The sequence below is a fragment of the Dreissena polymorpha genome, chromosome 4 (genome assembly GCF_020536995.1).
Source record: "Dreissena polymorpha isolate Duluth1 chromosome 4, UMN_Dpol_1.0, whole genome shotgun sequence".
Lineage (NCBI taxonomy): Eukaryota > Metazoa > Mollusca > Bivalvia > Myida > Dreissenidae > Dreissena > Dreissena polymorpha.
The window spans coordinates 53,330,096-53,355,109 of NC_068358.1; the positions used below are offsets into that span (position 1 = coordinate 53,330,096).

General features: G+C 34.9%; 1 protein-coding gene across 3 annotated transcripts; it reads right to left on the reverse strand.

Moving 5' to 3' along the window:
• Positions 1 to 165: 165 nt before the first annotated feature.
• LOC127876109 (39S ribosomal protein L46, mitochondrial-like) lies at positions 166 to 24,516 on the reverse strand. Of its 3 annotated transcripts, none has more exons than XM_052421044.1 (6): positions 24,396 to 24,516; positions 15,909 to 16,119; positions 11,281 to 11,423; positions 7,369 to 7,517; positions 4,120 to 4,222; positions 166 to 1,510 (listed from the first exon to the last, which is right to left on the reverse strand). In XM_052421044.1, exons 1-6 carry the CDS (start codon positions 24,499 to 24,501, stop codon positions 1,461 to 1,463), a joined length of 762 nt encoding a protein of 253 aa, XP_052277004.1. In that variant the 5' UTR covers positions 24,502 to 24,516; the 3' UTR covers positions 166 to 1,460. The 3 variants fall into 3 exon arrangements, with proteins under 3 accessions (XP_052277004.1, XP_052277002.1, XP_052277003.1); XM_052421042.1 differs by having other exon boundaries at positions 4,097 to 4,222; XM_052421043.1 differs by lacking the exon at positions 24,396 to 24,516 and adding an exon at positions 21,401 to 21,546 and having other exon boundaries at positions 4,097 to 4,222.
• Between the last annotated feature and the right edge of the window lie 498 nt (positions 24,517 to 25,014).

Sequence of the window (25,014 nt, forward strand, 5' to 3'; positions counted from 1 at the left end):
ACTTTAGTCTCAATCTGAGTTACTGATTGTCTCATGAGGACACAACAATTTCACTCAAACCCGGGTATATATAATACATCTATTGGTATCAGACATTTGGAGATAATCTGGCATATGAACAATGTACCATACAATAAACACTACATGCACAACGAACAAGTAGCATACAGTTTTCAACATTTTATTATTATACATAACAAAAGCTTTATGACAAACAGCAATCCCTAATGTTGTCCAAGTAATCATAGGATTTCGCTAAGTTTTATTTACCAGGTTTAAGTACTTGTAATTTATGCCTTGAATCAGATTTAATTTTAAAACAAGAGATGTGTTTGTCAGAAACACAATGCCCCCTAATGTGCCCCTTTGAATTTGTTAATTTTACCTTTGACCTTGAAGGATGACCTTGACCTTTCACAACTTAAAATGTGCAGCTCCATGAGATACACATGCATGCCAAATATCAAGTTGCTATAATCAATATTGCAAAAGTTATGACCAAGGTTAAAGTTTTGTGACACATACAATGACAGACAGACAGGCCAAAAACAATATACCCCCGATCATTCGATCCGGGGCATAAAAATTCTGTAAATACAGCAACCACTATTAAAGTCTAAAAAACTGAGAGAACATGCATGTTATGGCCATCTATCCACATAAAATTTCATCAAGCAAACTTATGGTCCTTTAGTTATCACTGGATCCAGACTTTTCTGACGCACAGATCAACAGATGGACAAATTCAAATACAGTGCATATTTCCCATATGGCCCTCTATCTACATACTGAGCTTTATAACTTAGTTTAAGTACTTACTGAGTTATCACAGAATCCAGATTTTTTTGAAGGACAGACAGATGGACAAAACTGATATGAGATTACCCATTTGGCCCTCTATCAACATACCGAGTTATATCAATCTTCCTTAGGAACTGTTAAAGTTATCTCAGAATCCAGATTTTAGTTTTCAATTATTTCTGTCACCATAGCATCTGTAACCATAGAAAAAACAATGTCTGACCAAAAAACACAGACTTAATGTGCTAAGTCCCCATAAGGCTTCTATCTAGATAACAAGTTTCATCAACTTGGCTAAACAAATTTGTGAAATGCATTTTATCGCAGGATCCAGATTCTAGTTTTCAATAGTTTTGGCAACAAAAACAACTGTAATTACAGGTATTTGTGTGACAAAAACAACAACTAAAATAAAATACATGCCCTCTTCCCCATATAACCATCTGTCAACATACACAATTTCATTAACCAAGCTAAAGTTCTTAACAGGATCTAAATTCGTACAGACAGGCTGGTGGTTATCCTATAGTACCCTCCTATAAATATGTACTTCAACATATCAAGATGGGATCAGGAACTGTCGCACACGTCTAAGGTAAGTTGATTGAAAGTATGAAGGTAGCTCATCATATCTGACCCACTTCCATTCAGAAATGAGATCAGTAGGCATTACTTCCCCTGCCGTGTAATTTGCTTTGAAGAAAAATGTCTGAAATGAATTTAAAAAAGCATATTTTATCTTTAGACAAGGGACAAAATTGTCACAAAACCAGGTTTTCAATGTGAAAAAAAGTCAGATAAAGGGAGACAACTAAAACTGAACTGATTTAATTTGATAATTGTTTATAATTAACCCCATTTGTATCAAAATAAATATATTTTTAGTCGTGGTGAACTTGACCTTGGAATTATTGACGTAATTCTTTCGTGCCACACACCGTCCCATGATGGTGAACAAATGTGCCAAATGATTTTAAAATCTCACAATGAATGACATAGATATGGCCCGAACAAGCTCATTAATGGCCATTTTTGACCTTTGAACTCAATGTGTGACCTTGACCTTGGAGATATCAACATAATTCTTAATGGCCCGGACAAGCTCATTTATAGCCATTTTTGACCTTTGAACTCAAATTGTGACCTTAACATTCGAGATATCAACATAATTCTTTCCTGCGACACACCATCTAATGATGGTGAACAAATGTGCCAAATGATTTTAAAATCTCACAATGAACAACAAAGTTATGGCCCGGACAAGCTTGTTCCGCCTGCCAGCCAGCCGACATTCGCTAATCTAATAACCAGTTTTTTCCTTCGGAAAACCTGGTAAAAAATGAGAGGTATTATATAGGCACCATAACATTTTCATACTATGCTGAAGAACATAAGAAAATTATAGAAATGAACAAAACATATAATAGTTAAAAAAATGAAACAAGGGTGTCAAATGGCTTCAGATTGCCTATCTGTGTACAATTTAAATGAACAAGAACTGTTCCAAGACAAGATTGTATAATTAACATTTTTTTATCATTCACCTGCTGTAATGACAGATCTGATGTTAAATATCTGTAGCAGTCACATAGTTTATGAAAACCAAAAATTGAAAATAATTATTAATTGAAACCAGAAATGTGAACATTCCCGGAAACTAGATTTTCATATTTTCTTTACCATTAATTCAGTTGAATTCATTTTACTTTCAAAACAAGGTCTGCATATAGAATCTTAAGTTAAAATAACCTTGACCCAATGGGCCCCAAATGCAATCCTACCCAAGGTCTGCATAAAATCTACAGATCTTTGACATGTGAAACATTTTAAGGGGCCTTTTCATTGATTTTGGCATGTATTGAAGTTTGTCATAAAATGCTTTATATTGATAAATGTAAACATTGGATCTAAAAGGCTCTAGTAAAAAACAAGAATAAAATTAAAGAAAGAAAATAAAAGTAACCCTTAACTGGGCTTAAGCACGGACCCCTGGAGTAAAAGTTTATCGCTTAGACTACTCAGCCATCCCTGCTCATACTATGATTGTTGTATTTTATACTTCATATAAGCAATCCTCGTAGTGTCACAAAATATATTATTTTCAGGTTTTTAAATCGTCAAAAGATGCATATAATGGATATTTTAGAGCATGGTAAATGTTTAATATTACTGTTTCCTCACAAATATCATAACAACAATAAACATTTGCGAATATGAAACATTTTTTAAAATTTTGTCAAATTACCACAGTGTGAAAAGGACCCTTTATTCTCAATATCTGTAGTAAATAACGTGATATGAAGAAGTTGCCCATTTACCATAACCAAATGTCAAATTACAAAAGGGGGCATAAGGTAATAACTTGCAGGTGAGAGTTATGGAACTTGGTCAGTGACCTCACTCAATGACCCCGACCACATGTGTGAACTTCCTATTGACTACCAGAAGTAGAAACAGTTATCAGTATATACAGATGTTTGCACATTTACCTTAACCAGGTTATAACGCTGAGGCGGACAAATATATTAGGTGAGCGGTAATCAGTGAATAGTCCAGCGAAAAATTAATTTAGCAAAGTAATTTTGTTTATAAAGTCTTTATTTACCACATGCCCCTGGGATGCAGTCTGTTTTTACCCCACAGACATGATTTAAGTAAAAGTTACATATCAAATACATAAGCCCTGGGCCTTGTAGTTGCACAGAACAAGATTAACAAAGTCATTCTGTAGGGCAAAGCAGGTTTTTTCGCCCTGGGGACATGATTTTAACAAACCTTGTACCAAACCAATAAACTGATGTTACATACCAAAAATCAAAGCTCTGAGACTTGTGGTTTCAGGGAAGACGAAATTTCTATACAAGTTTATATACATTATATGCCCCTTGGGTGTGTGGCTAGCTTTGATCCCAGGGGCACGATTTGATGTCTAACATTGAACACCATGAACCGTTCAGTAACAGAGATTTTTTAAATAAATAATTAAGCTATAATGTCTTCATAAAGCCCTGGATTTAGCAAATTTTGCACAGTTGCATAGTTTTAACAAAATAACTGTCGTAGAGCAGTTACATATAAAAATAGAGGAAACTCTTATAACTGGAATCCTCTCTAACCTGGACAATTTGTTGGGTCTCTTTTTTATATATGAACATGATTATATTAAAAGCATGACAACCAGAATCCTCTCAATTCCTGATAGCAGTAATAGTATGATTGGGGACAACATTTAATGTACAAATAATTAAAGCCCAGTTTTTCCACAACACCCAGATGTGTTAAGCAAACCCCCTACCTTCACCCCATAGTCTGGCTTACACCGAAAGGGCAGTTGGTACTGGTAGTACCCGCATGGGGCGTTGCCCACAAACATTGCATCCACATCTTCACCACAGCAGGTCATCAACGTACGCTCTGCTGCCTGCAATGCAGTAGAGTTTCGCGCTAGCAAACTTTGCTAAATGCATATGCGTAAAGTGTAGTTCCAGATTAGTCTGTGCAGTCCGCATAGGCTAATCAGGGACAACACTTTCCACCTAAACTGGATTTATGTCTATTTTAAACGAAAAATTCTGCACAGGATAATCTGAGACATCATTTTATGCACATGCATTATGACCAGTGTTCTAAGAGCGCAGTTCATTAAACTGACTTAACAACAGAATATATAGTGCCCCTTTAATGGCTGCCTTTCTACTGAAGGGCTTTTTATAACAAGAGGGTCTGAAAGGCCCAAAGTCGCTCACCTGAGATAACAAGATGTTTCATGATGATCGGAAAATAAATGTAACCTCTAGAGTGTTAACACAGTTTTACTATAGCCATATAAGAAAAAATGCCCTGCCCCCAAGGTGGCCATGTTTTTCAACCAACCGGCATCATTTTTAAACTCGTCCATGGTATTATTGGGATGAATTTTCTGACCGAGTTTCATGAAGATCGGACTATAAATTTGGCCTCTAGAGTGTTAACAAGATTTTACTATAGCCATATAAGGAAAAATGCCCTGCCCCTTGGCGGCCATGTTTTTCAAGCAAACGTAACCATTTTCGAACTCATCCATGATATAAATAAGTAAAATCTTCTGACCATATTTCATGAAGATTGGACAATAAATGTGGCCTCTAGAGTGTTAACAAGGTTTTACTATAGCCATATAAGGAAAAATGCCCCGCCCCCTGGCGACCATGTTTTTCAATCAAAGGGCATCATTTTTGAACTTGTCCAAGATATTATTGGGATGAATCTTCTGACCAAGTTTCATGAAGATTGGACAATAAATGTGGCCTCTTTTGTGTTAACAAGATTTTACTATAGCCATATACGGAAAAATGCCCCGCCCCTTGGCAGCCATGTTTTTCAAGCAAAGGTTACCATTTTCAAACTCATCCATGATATCAATAAGACAAATCTTTTGACCAAGTTTCATGAAGATCGGAAAATAAATGTGGCCTCTAGAGTGTTAACAAGGTTTTACTATAGCCATATAAGGAAAAATTCCCCACCCCCTGGCTGCCATGTTTTTCAACCAACAGGCATCATTTGTCTAACTCGTCTAAGATATTATTGGGATGAATCTTCTGACCAAGTTTCATGAATATTGGACAATACATGTGGCCTCTAGAGTGTTAACAAGATTTTACTTTAGCCATATATAGTCAGGAAAAATGCCCAGCCCCTTGGCAGCCATGTTTTTCAAGCAAATGTACCCATGTTGGAACTCATCCAAGATATTATTGAGACCAACCTTCTGACTACCATAAATTTCATGAAGATTGGACAATAAATGTGGCCTCTGCAGAGTTAACAAGGCAAATGTTGTCGCCGCACAACGTACAACAGACAACGTACAGCGGACAAATGGCAATCACAAAAGCTCACCATGAGCACGTTGTGCTAAGGTGAAATAAAAATGTAAATAATCAAATAATAAGCCCTCAAAATGCCAAGATGTTCTTTTAATTTTTATGGTCTTAACATCATCAACAAAAGAGCGACAAGAACAAGGACCTGTCTGTCAACAGTACTGTGGAGGTAAATTTAATTAAGTCTCCATTCATTTCTCATACTTCACCCTATACATTGAATTGTGAGAATGACATTTGAATAAGGGACCCAGATGCAGTGAGTATCACTCTGTCTCAGTATACTTGAAACGTATTGCTAGTTATTTGAAAATCCTAGTTATGCTCAGGACTATGATTGCAAGCTTTGTCCTTAAATTGAAACCTTGACCTAAACAACTAGCTCTTGTCATGTGTCATGTGGATGACATCAATCGAACAATATCTGCCACTACTGCCAAGGTATCTGCAAATTATTTTATGCTGGGCAAAGTTATGCACATGACAATTTATGAATTGATTTCCCTTACTTATACGTGACACAGACCTTATGGCAAGGGATCTTTTCTATGGGAGACCCATTCTCTCTAGTCTTTTGGCTTCTGCAAATTATTTTAACAAGAAAAATGTTTGTCAGAGACACAATGCCCCCTATTGCGCCGCTTTGAAGCCATATATTTGACCTTTGACCTTGAAGGATGACCTTGACCTTTCACCACTCAAAATGTGCAGCTCCATGAGATACACATGCATGCCAAATATCAAGTTGCTATTTTCAATATTGCAAAAATTATCGCAAAACTTTAACCAAGGTTAAAGTTTTGGGACAGATGACAGAGTGACAGACAGACAGGCCAAAAACAATATGCCCCGATCATTCGATCCGGGAGCATAAAAATCAATCTATGCTGAACATATCAAAAGTAGGCATTGGGCAATAGTGTAATGGCAAACAAGCGGAAGCTTAAAAAAGACCACTATTACATCTTTAGTTTGGGAATAAAAGTGAATTTAGAATGGAAAGGGAGGTGTCTTCCATTTTTATGCCACACAGTTTTAAATTATGCTCAAACCTACTCTGTACCTTTTTATTTGTCAACGGTCTCATAAATACAGACACCCGAAATGTTTTTTAATCAGATATTTACCATTTTAATGCGAAACATACAGTTTTACTAAATATTTATATAAACTTATAAAATTGTATGTTAAATAGAGAATATTCCACAAGGAATTTTGCTTAAAGGCTGATATCAGTACTAAAGAGAAAACAGCACAAATAAGTCACAAAGAATTTACAAAGTGTTCCATCTGACGATTTTGCACGAAAGATGTTTTCTACAAGATCCTTTTAAGCCATTTTTTTAGTCTGACACAAAGACATCCAGTATTGATATTATTTGAAGTAAGCCAATGTGGGTTTACGTCATATACATGGACAAAGAACAGGCAGTTCGATTATTTTTATGCTTCACGCATCAATAGGAGCCACAAGCATAAAAAACAGTTGTAATTCTTAAAGAATAATATTAATGCATGTTCCTATGAAAGGTTCCAGATGTGACCCTACTCTCAAAGCATTCTCATGATCATAACCTGAGACACCAAGTTCTGGTACTACCCAACTTAGAATCCAATCCTTGTAAACCTTTGACATTCAATGCAATCAAGCTCCCATGAATAGACTTAAACTTCAAGTTTTTTAAAATCAACAGCTCCCAACCTCTCTCATTGACTCGCCTTCTCTCCTACAGCCCTGTGGAAACGTCCAGCACTTGGTCTCACTGCCAGGCCAATTCTGTCGAACAATCAACACCAGCTTCTCGTCTAACTTCTGGTTCACCGTGGTTTCATCCCCCGTTTTGTCAGCATCTTCATCAAAACATAAAAGTAAACAAAAACTATTCAAGGGCTGTTCATGGACACAGACAATTACAACAATTAATTTCAGAGGTCTTCAATAAATAAGCATTTAAGAAAACTAGTTCACACCTTAATCTATGACAATAAACTTACATATGGGATCATTTGTTTCCAAATTTATGCTACTTACCGAGTGTCTCTCATTATTAGATTTTAAATAAAATTGCCAATTTATTTGAAATTAGTATACCCAGTACACAATGATTTATTTTTAAAACCAGATAAAACTTCGATAAAACAAGAGGGCCTGAAAGGCCCAAAGTCGCTCACCTGAGATAACAAGATATTATTGGGACAAATCTCTTGACCAAGTTTCATGAAGATCGGAAAATAAATCTGGCCTCTAGAGTGTTAACAAGTTTTACTATAGCCATCTAAGGAAATATGCCCCGCCCCCCTGACAGCCATGTTTTTCAACCAACCAGCATCATTTTTGAACTCATCCAAGATATTATCGGGATGAATCTTCTGACCAAGTTTTATGAAGATCCGACAGTAAATGTGGCCTCTAGTGTTAACAAGATTTTACTATAGCCATATAAGGAAAAATGCCCCGCCCCTTGGAAGCCATGTTTTTTAAGCAAACAAATTTATTTTCAAACTCCTCCAAGATATGATTGAGACCAATCTTGGACAATAAATGTGGCCTCTAGAGTCTGAGTGTTAACAAGGTTTTACTATAGCCATATAAGGAAAAATGCCCTCCCCTGGTGGCCATGTTTTTAAAGCAACCATAACCTTTTTCGAACTCATCCAAGATATCATTGGGACAAATCTTCTGACCAAGTTTCATGATGATCGGAAAATAAATGTGGCCTCTAGAGTGTTAACAAGGTTTTACTATAGCCATATAAGGAAAAATGTTTTTCAACCAAAGGGCATCATTTTTTAACTCGTCCAAGATATTATTTGGATGAATCTTCGGACCAAGTTTCATGAAGATTGGACAATAAATGTGGCCTCTAGAGTGTTAACAAGATTTTACTATAGCCAAATATAACCATATAAGGAAAAATGCCCCACCCCCCTTGGCAGCCATGTTTTTCATGCAAACGTAACCATTTTCGAACTCATCAAAAGTATCATTGAGACCAATCTTCTGACCAAATTTCATGAAGATTGGACAATAAATGTGACCTTTAGATAGTTAACAAGGCAAATGTTGACACCGCACAACGGACGACAGACAAAAGGCGATCACAAAAGCTCACCATGAGCACATTGTGCTCAGGTGAGCTAAAAACAAGAGCACTGCATAACGGGTGCCAACGCTCGGCTGCGGGTGCAGTTTTGAACAAGAGCACCGTCTTGCGGGTGCAGACCGCTCATCTATTTTTCTTTTTAAAGGTGTAGGGACCTATCTCAATTTCAATCACAAAGGAGGGAGGGGTGGAGTGGAGAGGGGTGTATAGTGTGGGGGTGTGGTCATTTATTACATTATCTTCCAAAAATGCAAAAAAAAAACATGCAAACAAATTTTTTTTTTTTGGGGGGGGGGGGATTCTTGGGTGGGATGGTTGGACGGTATTTCAAAAATTAAATAATAAAAATAAATATTTGTGTTTTTTAACTATGTTTGAAAAAAACAAGAGATGTGTTTGTCAGAAACACAATGCCCCCTATTACGCCGATTTGAAAAAAAAATGTTTTTTTTAATTAACCTTTGACCTTGAAGGATGACCTTGAACTTACACCACTCAAATGTGCAGCTTTATGAGAACGCCGCTTTGAAATATTTTTTTTTGACCTTTGACCTTGAAAATGACCTTGACGGATTACCTTGACCTTGAACTTCCATCACTAAAAATGTGCAGCTTCATGATAAGGCCACTTATAAATTATTTTTTTTTACGTTTGACCTTTAAGGATGACCTTGACCTTGAAGAATGACCTTGACCTTCCACCACTCAAAATGTGCAGCTTCATGAGAAAGCTACATTGAATTTTTAATATTTTTTTTACCTTTGACCTTGAAGGATGACCTTGACCTTGAAAGATGACCTTGACCTTGAACTTCCACAACTCAAAATGTGCAGCTTCATGATAACGCCGCTTTGAATTTATTTTTTTTACCTTTGACCTTGAAGGATGACCTTGACCTTGAAGAATGACCTTGAACTTCCACCACTCAAAAATGTGCAGCTTCATGAGAACGCCGCTTTGATTTTTTTTTATTTGACCTTTGACCTTGAAGGATAACCTTGACCTTGAAGGATGACCTTGACCTTGAACTTCCCACACTCAAAATGTGCAGCTTTATGAGAACACCGCTTTGAAATTTTATTTTATTGTTTTTGACCTTGAAGGATGACCTTGACCTTGAACTTCCACCACTCAAAATGTGCAGCTTCATGATATACACATGCATGCCAAATATCAAGTTGCTATCTTCAATATTAAAAAAGTTATGGCCAATGTTAAAGTTTTCGGACGGACAGATGCCATATATTTGACATTTGACCTTGAAGGATGACCTTGACCTTCACCATTCACCACTCAAAATGTTCAGCTCCATGAGATACGCATGCATGCCAAATGTCAAGTTGCTATCTTCAATATTGAAAAAGTTATGGCCAATGTTAAAGTTTTCGGACGGACAGATACCATAAATTTGACATTTGACCTTGAAGGATGACCTTGACCATGACCTTTCACCACTCAAAATGTGCAGCTCCATTAGATACGCATGCATGCCAAATATCAGGTTGCTATCTTTAAAAGTGAAAAAGTTATGGCCAATGTTAAAGTTTTTTTCGGACGGAAAGACTGACTGATATACTGAAGTACAGTTCAGCTGCTATATGCCACCCTACTGGGGCATACAAATTATTTTTTTGGGGTGGGGGGTGGGGTATAGTGTGAGGGTGTGGTGGTCATTTATTAGATGATATTTAATTTAAAAAAAAATAATGGGGGGGATTGAGGGGGGATTTTGGGGGGGGGGTGTGGGCTGATGGTTTGGGTGGAGTCTATTGTAGTATGTCAGGTAAGAGTTGTTTTGTCAAAGTATCAATCGAATCTAATCATAAATAAAGAAATTATGGCAATTTTAGCAAAATTTAATAATTTGACCTTGAGAGTCAAGGTCATTCAAAGGTCAAGGTAAAATTCAAATCGCCAGGTACAGTACCCTCATGATAGCATGAAAGTATTTGAAGTTTAAAAGCAATAGCCTTGATATTTTTTTATTCGATTTTACTTGAAATGATTACTTTATAGTTGATTCCGAGTAATATGACTATCCACAACACATGACTGATATAAGAGTCCGCCGCGCGTGACAGATATATTTCAGAATTGCCGAAATATAGGAAAATATATTCCACAGTGGTATATTTCGACAATGCATGTCTGATGATGGGATAAAGCAAAATATTGACATTAAAATCACATATTCTAGCCTTACACTGTTACATGTATTTGAAACATACAGTAATCTTTTGAAGAAATCACCTTTGTACAACTTATACAACTTTAAAAGTCAAATTTTTAAGTTTTAAACCCATGCAAAGTGCATGTTTTCTTTAGCTAGTTCAAAGAGATTTTAATTTGTACAAATTGTTAAACTGTGGTTAAGAATAAACAATTCTTTCTCTTTGTATATATTTTATGTATAAGCAAGTGATTTTCAAAAAAGAAAAGCTAATATTTCCCTCAATGAAGAATTTTTTAAGGAGTGCCATGACTTGTCACTGTGTGAACAATATCACACCTGTGAGTTTGTCAGCCAGCTTGAAGTTGTCAAGCTCTTTCGTCCAGACATCCAGTTGCTCTGCCATGGTAAGAAGACTGCGTTCTGCCAAAAGTTTCTTTTTCTCATCATCAGTCATAGTCTTCATTTTCTCAAACATATGCCTGCACAGAAAACAACAACCTTAACAATGGATTGTAGTGCAAATGCTTTTCCTGTAAGTAAATAAGGCACTGGAAGAAATTAGCAAAAGAAGTACTGTTTGTATAAGTTAAATGAGCTCACTTTTTGGATTATGAAATGGTTACTAAAGAGTTTTATATGTTAAAAGGTGTGCAATATTTTTGTTCTGTTTTATCAGCTTCTCTTTCAAAATAACCTGACATATAATGTTACAACTTGAAACTTTTGCAAATTTTTTTAATTGAGAGCTCCAGATAAGGATTTGTGAAATTAGTAACGATACTGCCACTGACATAAAGAAAAGGAGTAACGCTGAAAATCAATAAGGACCTGTACTACCATATCCAAAAATACAGGTAGTACTGTTCTACCCGTGTTCTTGGATATTGATAGGTGTATACCTGACTATACAGAAACATTTGCAGCAATTATAATAAATATATTTAGCTTCTTCAAAAGTTACTTAATTAGGTTTTCCATTCTGAATTTTGATGCAAATACAACAACACATTACAACTCATGACTAAATACTATTTCTTCATTTTGCTTGACAAGAAAACACAAGCCAACTTGCAAGCTAAATGAACACCAATGTCACTGTCTCATCTCAAAGAATCATTGCTTTAGGCTTAGCAGTCAACTGTCAAAGTTTGCAGAGACTATGCCCACTATGACAGTTAAAAGCTTAAGCAAACACTTCAACTGGGCTTACAGATAGTCCATATAAAAGTACTCCCACAGCTTTTGATAATTTTTGCTATGGCGGCTCTGGCAGTCCATATGCACCCCTTCATAAACATGGGTGCAGTTCAGCTCAGCGAATCCGTGCGCTTCACTAAACAGACGTCGTTCGAGACAAATTGAGGAAAATAATGAATAAACTTCATAAACATGTTAAATTTACCTGAATGGCAACCTACGGATGTTATCCTTCGCATGCACCCAATAAAAACACGACGATGTTTCAACACAATTTTCTCGCTGACATGTTTATGTTTAAATTTGAAACAGTGTATTCTGTATCGAATTCCACATCGTTATCGAATTTATAGGCTGGAGCACATAACCCAACGTGCAAAATATTGGTGTACTGCGACCTAACCAATATTGGGTCAATTTTCCAATATGGCGGATACAGCGTACAAAACAAAACCTAAGTCAATAAAATCTATTATTTCTTGCTTTAATGGTATCATTTGGATGAGTTTGTGGTTTAGATAGGTAAACTTTAATCAGTTCTTGCAGTTTCAGTGTTCCTTAACCTTTGCATTTTTGATAACATTTTGCACTCATGGACAATAGAGAGCGCATTGCAACTCGAAGCAACCCATTGGGCTATAAAGCTTAGAGTTGAATTATTGCAACTAAGCTTACAGATTGAACGTCAGAATGGTTAGACGACCGTATCTAGCCATTATATGACAACAAAGTGTTTATTTGGACCTCTTCGGTTTAGCCTGCCTTCCATGCGTGCAGACATATTGTTTTTGACGGGCTTAGGAGTGACTGGAAATCACGCCACAGAATAAATAATACTGGAACCCAGTCTACAACTTTTTGGTAATTTAAATTAATGAAAAGCGCCATTAGGTTAGATACCAACAAATTATGCTGCGCTGACACCAACCTATCAGTGCGGCCAGATTTTTTTCGTAAATGCGTAAAAGGGATATTAAAGTCGTAATTGAACGTCCAGTTTATAAAAATTAATGCGTAAACCTTCATAAAGCCGTATTTACGACTGTACAGCCCTTATCTGGAGCTCTGGAAAATAGTTGCTAATTAGCGTCTACGGTCTAGGGTGCTCCAAAAAATATGAAAGTATTCGGATATTATTCTCAAACCCTCCATTACATGATGCTAGTTATAGAAAAGCTGTAAAAAAAATGCCTAAAAATATAACATTTAGGACATGCTCAACACTTTTTAAGTTTTTAAAACAAACTGCATTGAAATTATAGGATATGCTGATAGAATTGGTAATAATTTTAATGTGATACTTTTGCATACACGGTTATTATAAATTATCATTTATTAATGACTTTTGCTAAAAGAATATACAAATAAACCTGCATACTTCTTCCCATATTGCCGATCTATAAGATTATCCAAAAAATATCCTGATATCACATACGAATATAAGCAAACAGATTCTGGTATTGGTTGATATTGCTAGTTTTATCTATTATATTTTTTATACATGATAGACTTGATAGTCTATGTTTCTTAAGAGATACTGTTATTATGCTGTGGACAACAGTTATCTCAAGCAGCATAGGGTGTGCTAAACGATAAAAATCACAAATGGATGATTTATGTAATATTCCATTTTTTTATACTCATTTCCAACATAAATCTTAATTAAAACATGATAATATAATGTATATATATGAAAGTACATATGTATAAGATATTGAATTTAGTCATAAATATCATTTTATACATACTAATAATTATTTCAGTAGTTGTTCTGGCATATGTGATGTAATACAGTAACCAGAAAATATATTTTTGAGACAATGCAACTTTAACTTTATTAAGATTTAAAGAAAACGGAAGATGATAGGTTAAATAATAAAGGAGAGGGAGAATTTATGCTAATACATTTATAATTGGAAAGAACTAATTCTAGTCACATATATATATATATATATATATATATATATATATATATATATATATATATATATATATATATATATATATATATATATCAGGGATCATATTTTTTCGGTTTTGTCGGTCCTAGACCGATTGGGGTCATGAAAGACCGATTGAAAATCCCAAACATTCGGTCCGATTCTGTTTGCTATTTAAATTCCCATGTCATGAAATCGATTACACAGTGTACATGCTAACACATCCTAATGACATTCTTATCTCGATTAGGTGTGATAACCATTCGCTGAAGTCTCTAAACCGGTCAAGACCGGTTTATTGCGTGTCAGACCAGGAATCAAAAGCTTGTGAACAGCGGATTAAAAACGCATCCGAAAAGACGCGTCTGAATGCACGCGCTGTAACTAAACAAAACATGCCGATACATTTTCCACCAGCGTAATAATCCGGTAATTAATATGAATGAAAGTCGCGGATCTGATCGACAGAACAGCCGAAAGTTATTTTTATGGGCGGAACTTCACATAAAATAGTACACAAGAAAAATAATATACATTGAATAAATCTTTAGTAAAACCGATTTAAAATCGGAATAATTCGCGTACTTTATACTTTGTTGTTGAATAACTCACGACCGGAAAATTAGATGCGTGGTTTCAAATGCTTCGCTCTCGTGATTAAATCACTACGCATCTAAACTATCGGCCGTGGGTTATTTGACAACAAATTATTTATTAAATATTTGGTTGTTGTCAGTAGCCAACCTACGCACAGACATTTGTTTGGTTCAGTGACAGTGCATGTTTGTAAGCTATTATCGAGTCGACAACAATTAAAAACATCGGTATAGACTTACACAGATTAATAATATTGACAACGATGAAAATAGTCTGATTTATTATAAAACAGCACACGAAACAACAATGAAATACAAAATGATAAAACCAGTTGAGAAAACACGTTCCGTTTAAAAAAATGCCTAAGGAAATTTTACTTGTACATGTATTATACCACCTTCATGAATGGCAAAATCAATGGTATATATTTTAACGTAATTTGTCATGATTTCGGATATACATTTTTGGATACTTTTCCCCATTTATATCCGGACCGATTGATGTTGCGGGAAAATATGATCCCTGATATATATATATATGTGTAACATCGTCATTAAATAATCAAATATGAAATCTTCCGAAGGACAAGAAAACAGCAACATAATGAAGTAGTAGTAGAAGTAGTAGTAGCAGAAGTAGTAGTAGCAGAAGTAGTAGTAGCAGTAGTAGTAGTAGTAGTAGTAGTAGTAGTAGTAGTAGTAGCAGTAGTAGTAGTAGTAGTAGTAGCAGTAGCAGCAGCAGAGCAGCAGCAGTAGCAACTACTATACAAATCTGATATCTGGATACTATTTGGAAATCCATATAATTCCACAATATCAGCAGAAATATGCAGTCTTATTCATACCCCTATATTCTTTTAGCAAAAGTCATAAATAAATCATGAGTTATTATTCCCAAAAATGCAATAATATCGCTTTGTAGGAATATTACTGGTTAAATTTTTCAAAATCTACAAGAAAATCACCAGTAACATACTAGCGTTTTCACAACATTACAATATGCAGTATCAGGTGATGGCTTCTATCAGCATTTGACTATATATTTAATGCAGCTTGTACTTAAAACTTTAAAGACGTTGAGCAAATTTATTCTAACAACTTTTCTCTAACAAGAAGCATGTAATGGAGGATTGGAGAACAATATCCTGATACTTTCATATTTTTGGGAGCTCTCTCTAGGTATTAAAAATTAAGGCATACATATGAATACTGAGCCCATAATACTTCCTACTTTTCTGCCACTAGATCCAGCTCATAGTCTGAAAGCAAACTCTTGCGGAGCTCAATCCTGCCCATGATCTCCTTGTATTTCTGCTCTAGGTCTGTTGGAGGCTTGATGACTCTCGGGTACCGCTGGAGGCAAACAGCACTGTGAAGCTGCCACTTTTTGTTACTGGATACTGCACTCGCACTGGCATGGCGGCATCCACAGCGAAGGAACCCTGCAGGATACTAGTATTTGCTTTGAGTGATTCATTATCAGGTTAAAATTATGAATTAAAGCCTCTTGGCATTAAGAAAGAAACATTTATATACTTATTTATGCCTCAGTTATTATTTTGGGTAAATAACAGAATTACCACGAAAGTTTGTAAAAAAAAACATGCTTAATATGAAAGAAAATATGGCATTTTCTAATAAACAAAAACCACAAATGCATAAATCATGAACATGTGTTTGTGTTGAAAATATGGTGAATATTGTTTTGTGCCACTGCCAGTTTGTTTTCCTGATATTTGTGTAGGGAGGGATTGGCTGTTTCGTCCCACTGCTTATATACAGCCAGATACCGGTAGATGTGAATAAAACCATATAGGTGTCGGGTGTGAATCATAACGGAATGTATATTTAAGTTTTAAAGTACAACAGTGTTAACAATGAAAATTATATATTATATTTAATTATATAATGAAAAAACACAATTATTTCTTGTTATAATAATAATGTGTGCATTGTGCATTATGTTCAATATATATAATACATGAAGTTTTTTAGTTTATTTAATGCATCACCAGTATGTAATACATTTAAAAATAATTTCAAAGCATGAATGAACAAGAGATGTGTTTGTCAGAAACACAATGTCCCCTACTGCGCCGCTTTGAATTATTTTTTACCTTTGACCTTGACCTTTCATCACTCAAAATGTGCAACTCCATGAGATACACATGCATGCCAAATGTCAAGTTGCTATCCTCAATATTGCAATTTTGCAAAAGTTATGGGCAATGTTACAGTTTCAGACAGACTGACAGTCTAACAGACAGTTCAAATGCTATATGCCACCCTACCGGGGACACACAAATAATACAAATTATTCACTAAAGAAATAATAAAATGTTGTTGGACATTTATTTTTAGAAAGCTTATTTTTTAGAGGCATGTACCTTGAATAGCATTTCAATGCTTAATAAGCGACTTGCAAACAATTAATTAGCAAATCAATTGAAGGAAGCTTGGAGATTGTTCATCGACAGGAAGTTCAAGCTGGCAAAACACCCCTTTTACCAGCTGTTCACTTTCCACACCTTGAAAAAGGGCAACAACACGACGCAAGTGCCATGAGTGTAAGTGACAACCATCCATCAAAGCCTGGAAAAAACACTGGTCGAGCGGTTCATGTTGGATTTTGAAGTAGCTTATTGATTTAATAGTATATCACTTAACTAATAGTTTGAAATCACAACTGAAATCATTTAGTCAATCAAAAAATATTCAAGTGATGTAATAATTTGTGTTTTTTCCACCACTAGAACCAGTGTGTTTACCAGAAGGTGGTAAATGAGGGCCTCATAATGGCATATGTGGCAAAGGGCGACAAGTTCCTCTTCTTGAGGAAAATGATGTCCTTTGCTGTATGTGCTGTGCGAGCACATCGTTCCTGCCATGGACAGTTGACTGTTGAAGTTGCAGGCTGAAGAGATATACATATTTGAGTTTATTATTATAAAAAAATGTATAATTTACTTTATTTTGCTACAAATAATGAGTTTTTAATTGGTAAATCTTTAAAAGATTGTAATATTTTGTTACATAATCTAAAAAATATCCTTTCAGTCCATAGTCATGTTGTGAATTGTTCGATACTTTTGTAGGTTCTACACTTAATTATGCGTCCAAAGTTTGGGGTTTTACCAAGTCAAAAGATATTGAACGTGTGCATTAAAAATTTTGTAAAGCAATACTAAATGTAAGGAAATCAACTGCATCTGTAGGAGTATACGGCGACTTGGGGCGATACCCTTTATATATATCCAGGTATACGAGGATCATATCGTATTGGTGTAAGATTTTGCAGAGCGATAATATTATTATTTCATCTTTGTATCATAGAGCTTTAGAAGATTGTAAACTAGGTCACTCTAACTGGGTGTCCTGTGTTAAAGGGACTGTCAACCACGACGACGAGGAAAAGAAAAGTTGTAAAATACCTTTTTTATTTACAATTATTAGTTTATATTGATTTAAATATCATGACTGGTATATTGCATTACTTGAAAAAAGTTGTTAAGTTTTCATATTTTCAGTATATTTCTTGGTAATAAATTTTACTGGGTATGTCTACCAGGTAACCACCAGTTAACTATACATAACGCCAGTAGATTGATCATCATCGTCACGTGGTAAACCAAGGAATGCAAATTGTGCATGCGTAGTGAATTGTTTATATAATAAACATAAAATGATCAATCTACTTGCGTTATTTAAAGTGTGTATATCGTTATGTAACATATTTTCGCGATGAACTTACAATTTCACAGTGCAACATTTTATTACCAAATATACTGAAAATATGAACTTTTTCAAATAATGTAATATACCATTCGTGATAATTTAATCAATATAAACAAATAATTGTAAAAAATTGCGGTAATTTAGAACTTTCCTTTTTTTCGTTAATCATGGTTGACAGTCCCTTTAAGAAACTTCTAGATAATTTTGGGTTTTCTGGCTTATTTTTAAACCTACAAAATGTATGTAGTTCTTTTCCTTTCATATTTAAGGAGCGGGTTATAAGTAATTTTATTCAAGAATGGCAAGGGTTATTACTGCGTAGTCCAGTTTTAACAGATTACGCTCATTACAAAACCTATTACTTTGCCTATGAAAAAAAAACCTTGATATATTGCCTGTTAAAAGGAGGAAATTTGTTACAGGCTTTAAGTTTGTGCACACTCATTAAGAATTCATAAGGGCCGTTATGGCTCTAGTAATATACCAAGAAACGAAAGATATTGTTTGTATTGTGGTAGTCGCGATCTAGAAGACGTGTACCATTTTATATGTATTTGTCCATGATACATTACTGTAAGAAGATTCCTTGATAGAAAATTTTACGTTAGACCTTCAGTATATACTATATAAAATAAATTCGTTAATGGGATCTGTTAACGCATCTGTTCTTAAAAATGTTGCAAACTATATCAAATATGCACTAGATATCAGACAATCTGTTACCGTGTAATACATGTACATCACTCTCCATGTGTATGTTACGTAGTCTGTATGCTATAGTCTGGTTGAGTCGTGGGTAATTTTCATAAAGTTGTTACATCTCAAATATTTTATAAATATATGACCATGAATCATAATGAAAATAATTATTAACCTTTCTTCTTTAAGATTTGTTGCTTTTTTCCAAATGTTTATCGTCTTTAAACATCAAAATAATCGACTGTGTTGAAAGTGTCAAACTACCATCATGAAAATAAGCTTCCTGTTGATTCGTGGGTTCTGATTGGCTGCCAGAATTTCAAGATTTGCATACTATAAATAGCCTTTAAATTGACATTGCAGGACAGTAGCGGATCCGTGGTCTAGTGGTAACACACTGGCTTCACAATCCAGAGATCGCTGGTTCGATCCCCCGCTGCACCTAACCTACTAATTCGTCTTTCGCATGAGACGTTAAACCGAGGTGCAGTGTACTAGGTGCTATACACCGGGCACTAAAAGACCCAGGGTCACCTCTGGAACGGGGTGTCTCCTGTATCTTGCACTATCCCCCGTAACCAACTAACACGTCTTTCTGGGGGCGATGGCCATATGGGAGACAATCCCTGGTGCACTCGATAAAAAACAAAAACAACAACAATTGCAGGACAGGTTAATTTCTTGTGAAAAAATGTCAACAGACGATGTAGCATGGTAAATACTCATAAATAAACAATTTTGTGTTAATTTGAAACACTATATGAACAATACATAAATGAGGAAATACTTCATAAGGACCTATCAAGTTATGATGAATTACACTATTGACTTGTTTTTGACGCATTTTTGATCGGAAAAAAATGGTGACCGTGTCAAAACATTTTCCGTAACGAACTGCATCATGTGCGAACGTTCTATCGCGAGATTTCACGCAATTTCTATACCCACGAATCAAACAGAACCCACGACTCCAGTCTTCGAAATTAGCTTTGAAAAGTTACATGCCAGTCGGGCCAGTTACTTAAGAATTTTTACATGCCCAACATATTTTTTACATGCCCAAACTTTTATAACCATAATTATAACAAATCACAACATTTTAACACTTAAATGCTACACATAGTAAAGCAGAACATTTGTTTCAATAGTAGTGAATACAATAACATCTTATCAATCACTAGAATTAAGACGGTTGATCGTTACACCAGTGCTCTTGAAAAGAGCGTTCTCTGGTGTCCTCGTACCATTTCTTGGCTTCCTTTTTCTCTAAATCATTGTCAATTTTCTATTTTGGAAGTGCTTTATTGGGCTTAGCCCCATCAACACACCTAAGATGATGCGTCTATGTCGACAATGACATTTGTTTACATTGACAAAAATGGAAGCGTATTACTTGATTGAAATGATCAATTCAAAAAGCATCTTCTCGATTAATTTCTAGAGAAACCGTCGATAAGAACCGAATGTGACCGAACTGCATCGGTCAAAAACAATAACGATGATGTGGGCAAGCAGGTGCGTGTTGTTAAACCAATCGAATTTCATTGTTTTACAACTTGCGGCAAGGTGTTTGTTCGCAAAATTGAAAAATAGATCTGCAAATATCAAGAACCGCTTACGATTTTTTTTTTTTAACTGTCAATTGGCTTCAATAATTTACATGCCCGGCGGGCCACAAACGTGAATTTTTGTATGTGCCAGGCAGTTATTTTACTCGCCTCGGGCGATCGGGCGTGTGCTAATTTCGAAGACTGCGACTCAACCAGTAACAACCATACACTGTATTTGAATCAATATTTGCTTTTTTGTTAAAAAATTACCTAAACAAACTGACCACTGATTTATTGTATTTAATCACATTATTTTCTAAATTATGTACTCTGTACTGATCTCGAATAAAATGTTTGTCTTGTCTTGATTCCATTTTACAAGATTAAACAAAAATCACAATACTTTTAATATTTACATTGCTCAGAGGTGATAATCAAAGGCGCGAAAGTTTCCCGTTATGATAAACACCTAAACGGTATAATTCAAACTAATCCGGCTATGTATTATCAGTGGGATGAAACGACTACCCTTTTTAACACAAATATCAGTGGCACAAACTGGTAATGGCACGAAAATTACGTAAACCTGTAAATATTGGGTTCGAAATGTTATCGGGACGATCGGGATTTTTATCAAATCATCAAAACCTTCAACAATCATACAAAAAATGAAAATTTGCAAATCGTGTTTAAGATTGTTTATAAGCATTGTTGCTAAATAAATTTAATATGTGATTACCAAGAACATTTTTATTTAAAATTCTTGAAAATGTTATGACAGGCAAGGGCGCGGCCATTTTGTTTCTCTTTTCGTACTGAGAAGTGATTCGTACCCAATAGTTGAATTAATTTTATGTAGGATTCAAGGCTTAGTGTTATTCTGGCTGTGAATAAATCAATGTTTTGGTTAGATTTATAAATTAAAAGCATAATTACAATAAATACTATATCTGTTTTGGTTATTTCGAAAAGCTAAGCCTTAACAATAATCAGCGAAGACTAAGCCACAAAGGTTTACAGTCACGAGTCGGGTAGGGACGAGTTGACCAAAAAACAGGGACGAGTTGCAATCGTGATACATCGGCTATCTCGGATTCCTCCGTAAGATATGATATTTATGAAATAAATCGTCTGCTGATCCAGAGTGGGACGAGTTGACGAAAATGGGTACAAATTGACCACAGGACGAGTTGACTCTGGGACTACCCAGCCAGCACACCACTATCTATACATAAACATTTTTTTTATATTAAAGGGGCCTTTTCACAGATTTTGACATGTTTGAAGTTTTCCATGAAATGCATTATATTGATAAATGTAAATATTGGATCTAAATAGCTCCAGTAAAAAATCAAGAATAAAATTTAAAAAAGGAAAAAAAAGTAGCCCGCAGCAGGACTCGAACCAGTGACCCCCGGAGTCCTGGAGTAAAAGCCAATTAGCCCGCTCGACCATTCTGCCAGGTATGTATAAGAGTCGTATTTTATTCTTTATATAAGTAATCTTCGTAGTTTCACAAAATTAAACGAAAACAACAGAACTCTCCAAATTAGTCAATCGTTTCGGGTTGCAACGCTTTATAATTTTCAGGTTTTTAAATCCTCAAAAGATGCATATAATGGCTATATATGACCATGGTAAATGTTCAGTATTACTGTTTCCTCACAAATATCATAGCCAGAACGAAAATTTGCGAATCAAAAACAACTTTTTTCAATTTTGTCAATTTACCAAAACGTGAAAAGATCCTTTTAAATGTTCTGCTTTTTTATATGTATGTCTACTTTAATAATAATGATATTGCACTTATCATCACAAATATGCATTCAATATTTCATCTTATGTCATGTAAGAAAAGGCATCCTGATCTCGTTGCATATATATGAGTATATGCATTTTTTGGTACTATTCATGTTGAGAAACATGTCGTCTGCTGAGAAGGTCCTTTGCTTAATGTTTTTTTATGATCGTGAATTTTTCAGAAATAAAGTATCCCTGCTGAAGTGGTTTTAAACCCCATCCAAACTTTATTCTATAACATTTGGCACATATTAGTTTCTTTATAGTGATCATAAATTCGACAAAAAGAACAGGTCAAGGAAGAAAAGGACTTCCAAACGCAGTGATGTGTCAAAACCGCAGGCAGTTGCTAGAGGTGTAGAACCGATACGCATCATAATGTTTTCTATAATCAAAATTATGAAAAATGTAAATATATGATGAGACTATAATAATAAACTCATAATTCACTAATTACTACGACATCTTCTTTCATCATCGAGTGGAGCCATTGAATAGCACCCGCACCTATACCCGGTTTTATGACCTTTATCAGGTTGTAAAATACATGTGTGACCAGATTAACAAATTGTAATAATAATTATTATTATTATACCGGATTTATACAGCGCCCTTTTCATGCAAGAGTGCGCGTTCAAAGGCGCTTTGCATAAGAACATTTGACATATCGCAGGTACGAATACATTTTGCAACACTGTTTCAAAAGAAATCGATCAATACTACTCAATTATACTATAAAACTACTCTATTATACTATAAGTACTACGTAAAAACATGCACAAAAACCCTAGATTAGAAAGATCAAGAAGACAATATACAACTACCCTATGTGTATAGCTATAAGACAATTAATGAAACAATAAAATCTAAACTTCAAAGTTCTACGTAAAACAACAAAAAACATGCACAGTAACCATAGATTTGAAAGATCGGCAAGACAAACCAGCGACAAAACAGAGACAAAGACAAGGGTAACGTCAGGATACCATTACCACGAGTCTACAAACCCCCAAAGGAATAATTATGCTTCCTCTAAAAGAATATTCAAATTCATGCTGATTGAGACAAGGGTAACGTCAGGATACCATTACCACGAGTCCACAAACACTCAAAGGAATTATGCTTGCTTTAAAAGGGTTAATTATGCCTGCTTTAAAAGGGTTAATTATGCTTCCTTTAAAAGGGTTAATTATGCTTCCTTTAAAAGGGTTAATTCAAGTTCATGAGATTTTATATAATGAATTGAATAAACCACTGCTTATATTGCATAAGATTGGAGGAAGAGGTGAGTTTTCAGTGCCTTTTTGAATGAATTCAGTGTTAAAGAATCTCGAATGTTTGATGGAAGGGAGTTCCGGAGTTTGGGAGCAGCGTACATGAAACTTCGCACCCCGTATGATACGGATTTAATCTTCGTCGGAATCACTAATGAAGTCGCTTCGTCTTGAATCGTAGACTTCAAGTAGGCTTTTCAGAAAATAAGGCAATTAGATTTATTCATGTTTGTATTAAATGTCTCAGTTGTCATTTAAACGCTTTTTTTACAATATTTCGCGAGAGAATTTAGAATTTTATTGTTTCCAATTTTGTGTTTGTGTCCAAAAGTATAAATGTATAAATGTATGAATACTAGGACGGCTATAATAGATTATGTCGATATCCATATACAACTTTCTAATAGTGGAATATTGGTATTTGTATAAACGAAACTTTTGTAGATTAAATATTGTATAAGCGAACCACATGTAGAGTATAAATGAGAAATATACTCTGAAATAAAAACTTGTGAGCGGAGGGCCGAGTGGAGAATCTTAATTATTACTTGGACATAAATACAAAATCGCGTATATTGGACAATTAATTTACTGTCGAAAATCTTTACATACATACTTGAGACATTATATTTAATAAATAGAGTTTGAATAGACACTTGCCTGTATTGCAGGTGCGATGCTGCCATTTGTCGCAAACGTCACATGTGATGTCATGCTGCAGCGAGCGAACGGCCTTCTTACAAAATACACACGCGTCCTCCTCCATCACAAATTCACAATCATTAACACTTACACAGTTTGTTATAATTTATATAAGATGAACACAAGTAACATCCAATATCATACCAAATTTCACAGCACAATTATAGAACTAGTAACCTAAGTATAACATAGACAGCAACATGATTTATGATACCAATGAACACAATAATAGCACTTTTATACGTTTTTGCAATAATTCCGTTAATAACTGCTTAATAACCGACAAAAAAGAACAATGGACCATATCAAACAAATACTCATCATTTACCTTTAATCAAACGCAATATTTAACAAACAAACCGACAATCGATGCAATTAAAAGCCGACACAATTGAACAATTAAAACAATTACATACATTGGTAACAGTTTGTACAACGATAATGGTTTACAATTAATTGCATTTAATCATCAATAAATAAAAGCAATACAAAGAACAAACCGACAGCACAATATATAATTTTAAACAACTTTATTCAATCATACACCCGCTGTAAATAGGTGTAATCAAATATAGGG

Coding starts and splice junctions, on each gene's coding strand:
- LOC127876109 (XM_052421042.1), bottom strand. CDS start 24,501: ATGGAGGAGGACGCGTGTGTATTTTGTAAGAAGGCCGTTCGCTCGCTG. Junction 11,424..15,908: donor CTGGATCTAGTGGCAGAAAA/GTAGGAAGTATT, acceptor TTTTCTGTGCAG/GCATATGTTTGAGAAAATGA. Junction 7,518..11,280: donor GCTGGCTGACAAACTCACAG/GTGTGATATTGT, acceptor GTTTTGATGAAG/ATGCTGACAAAACGGGGGAT.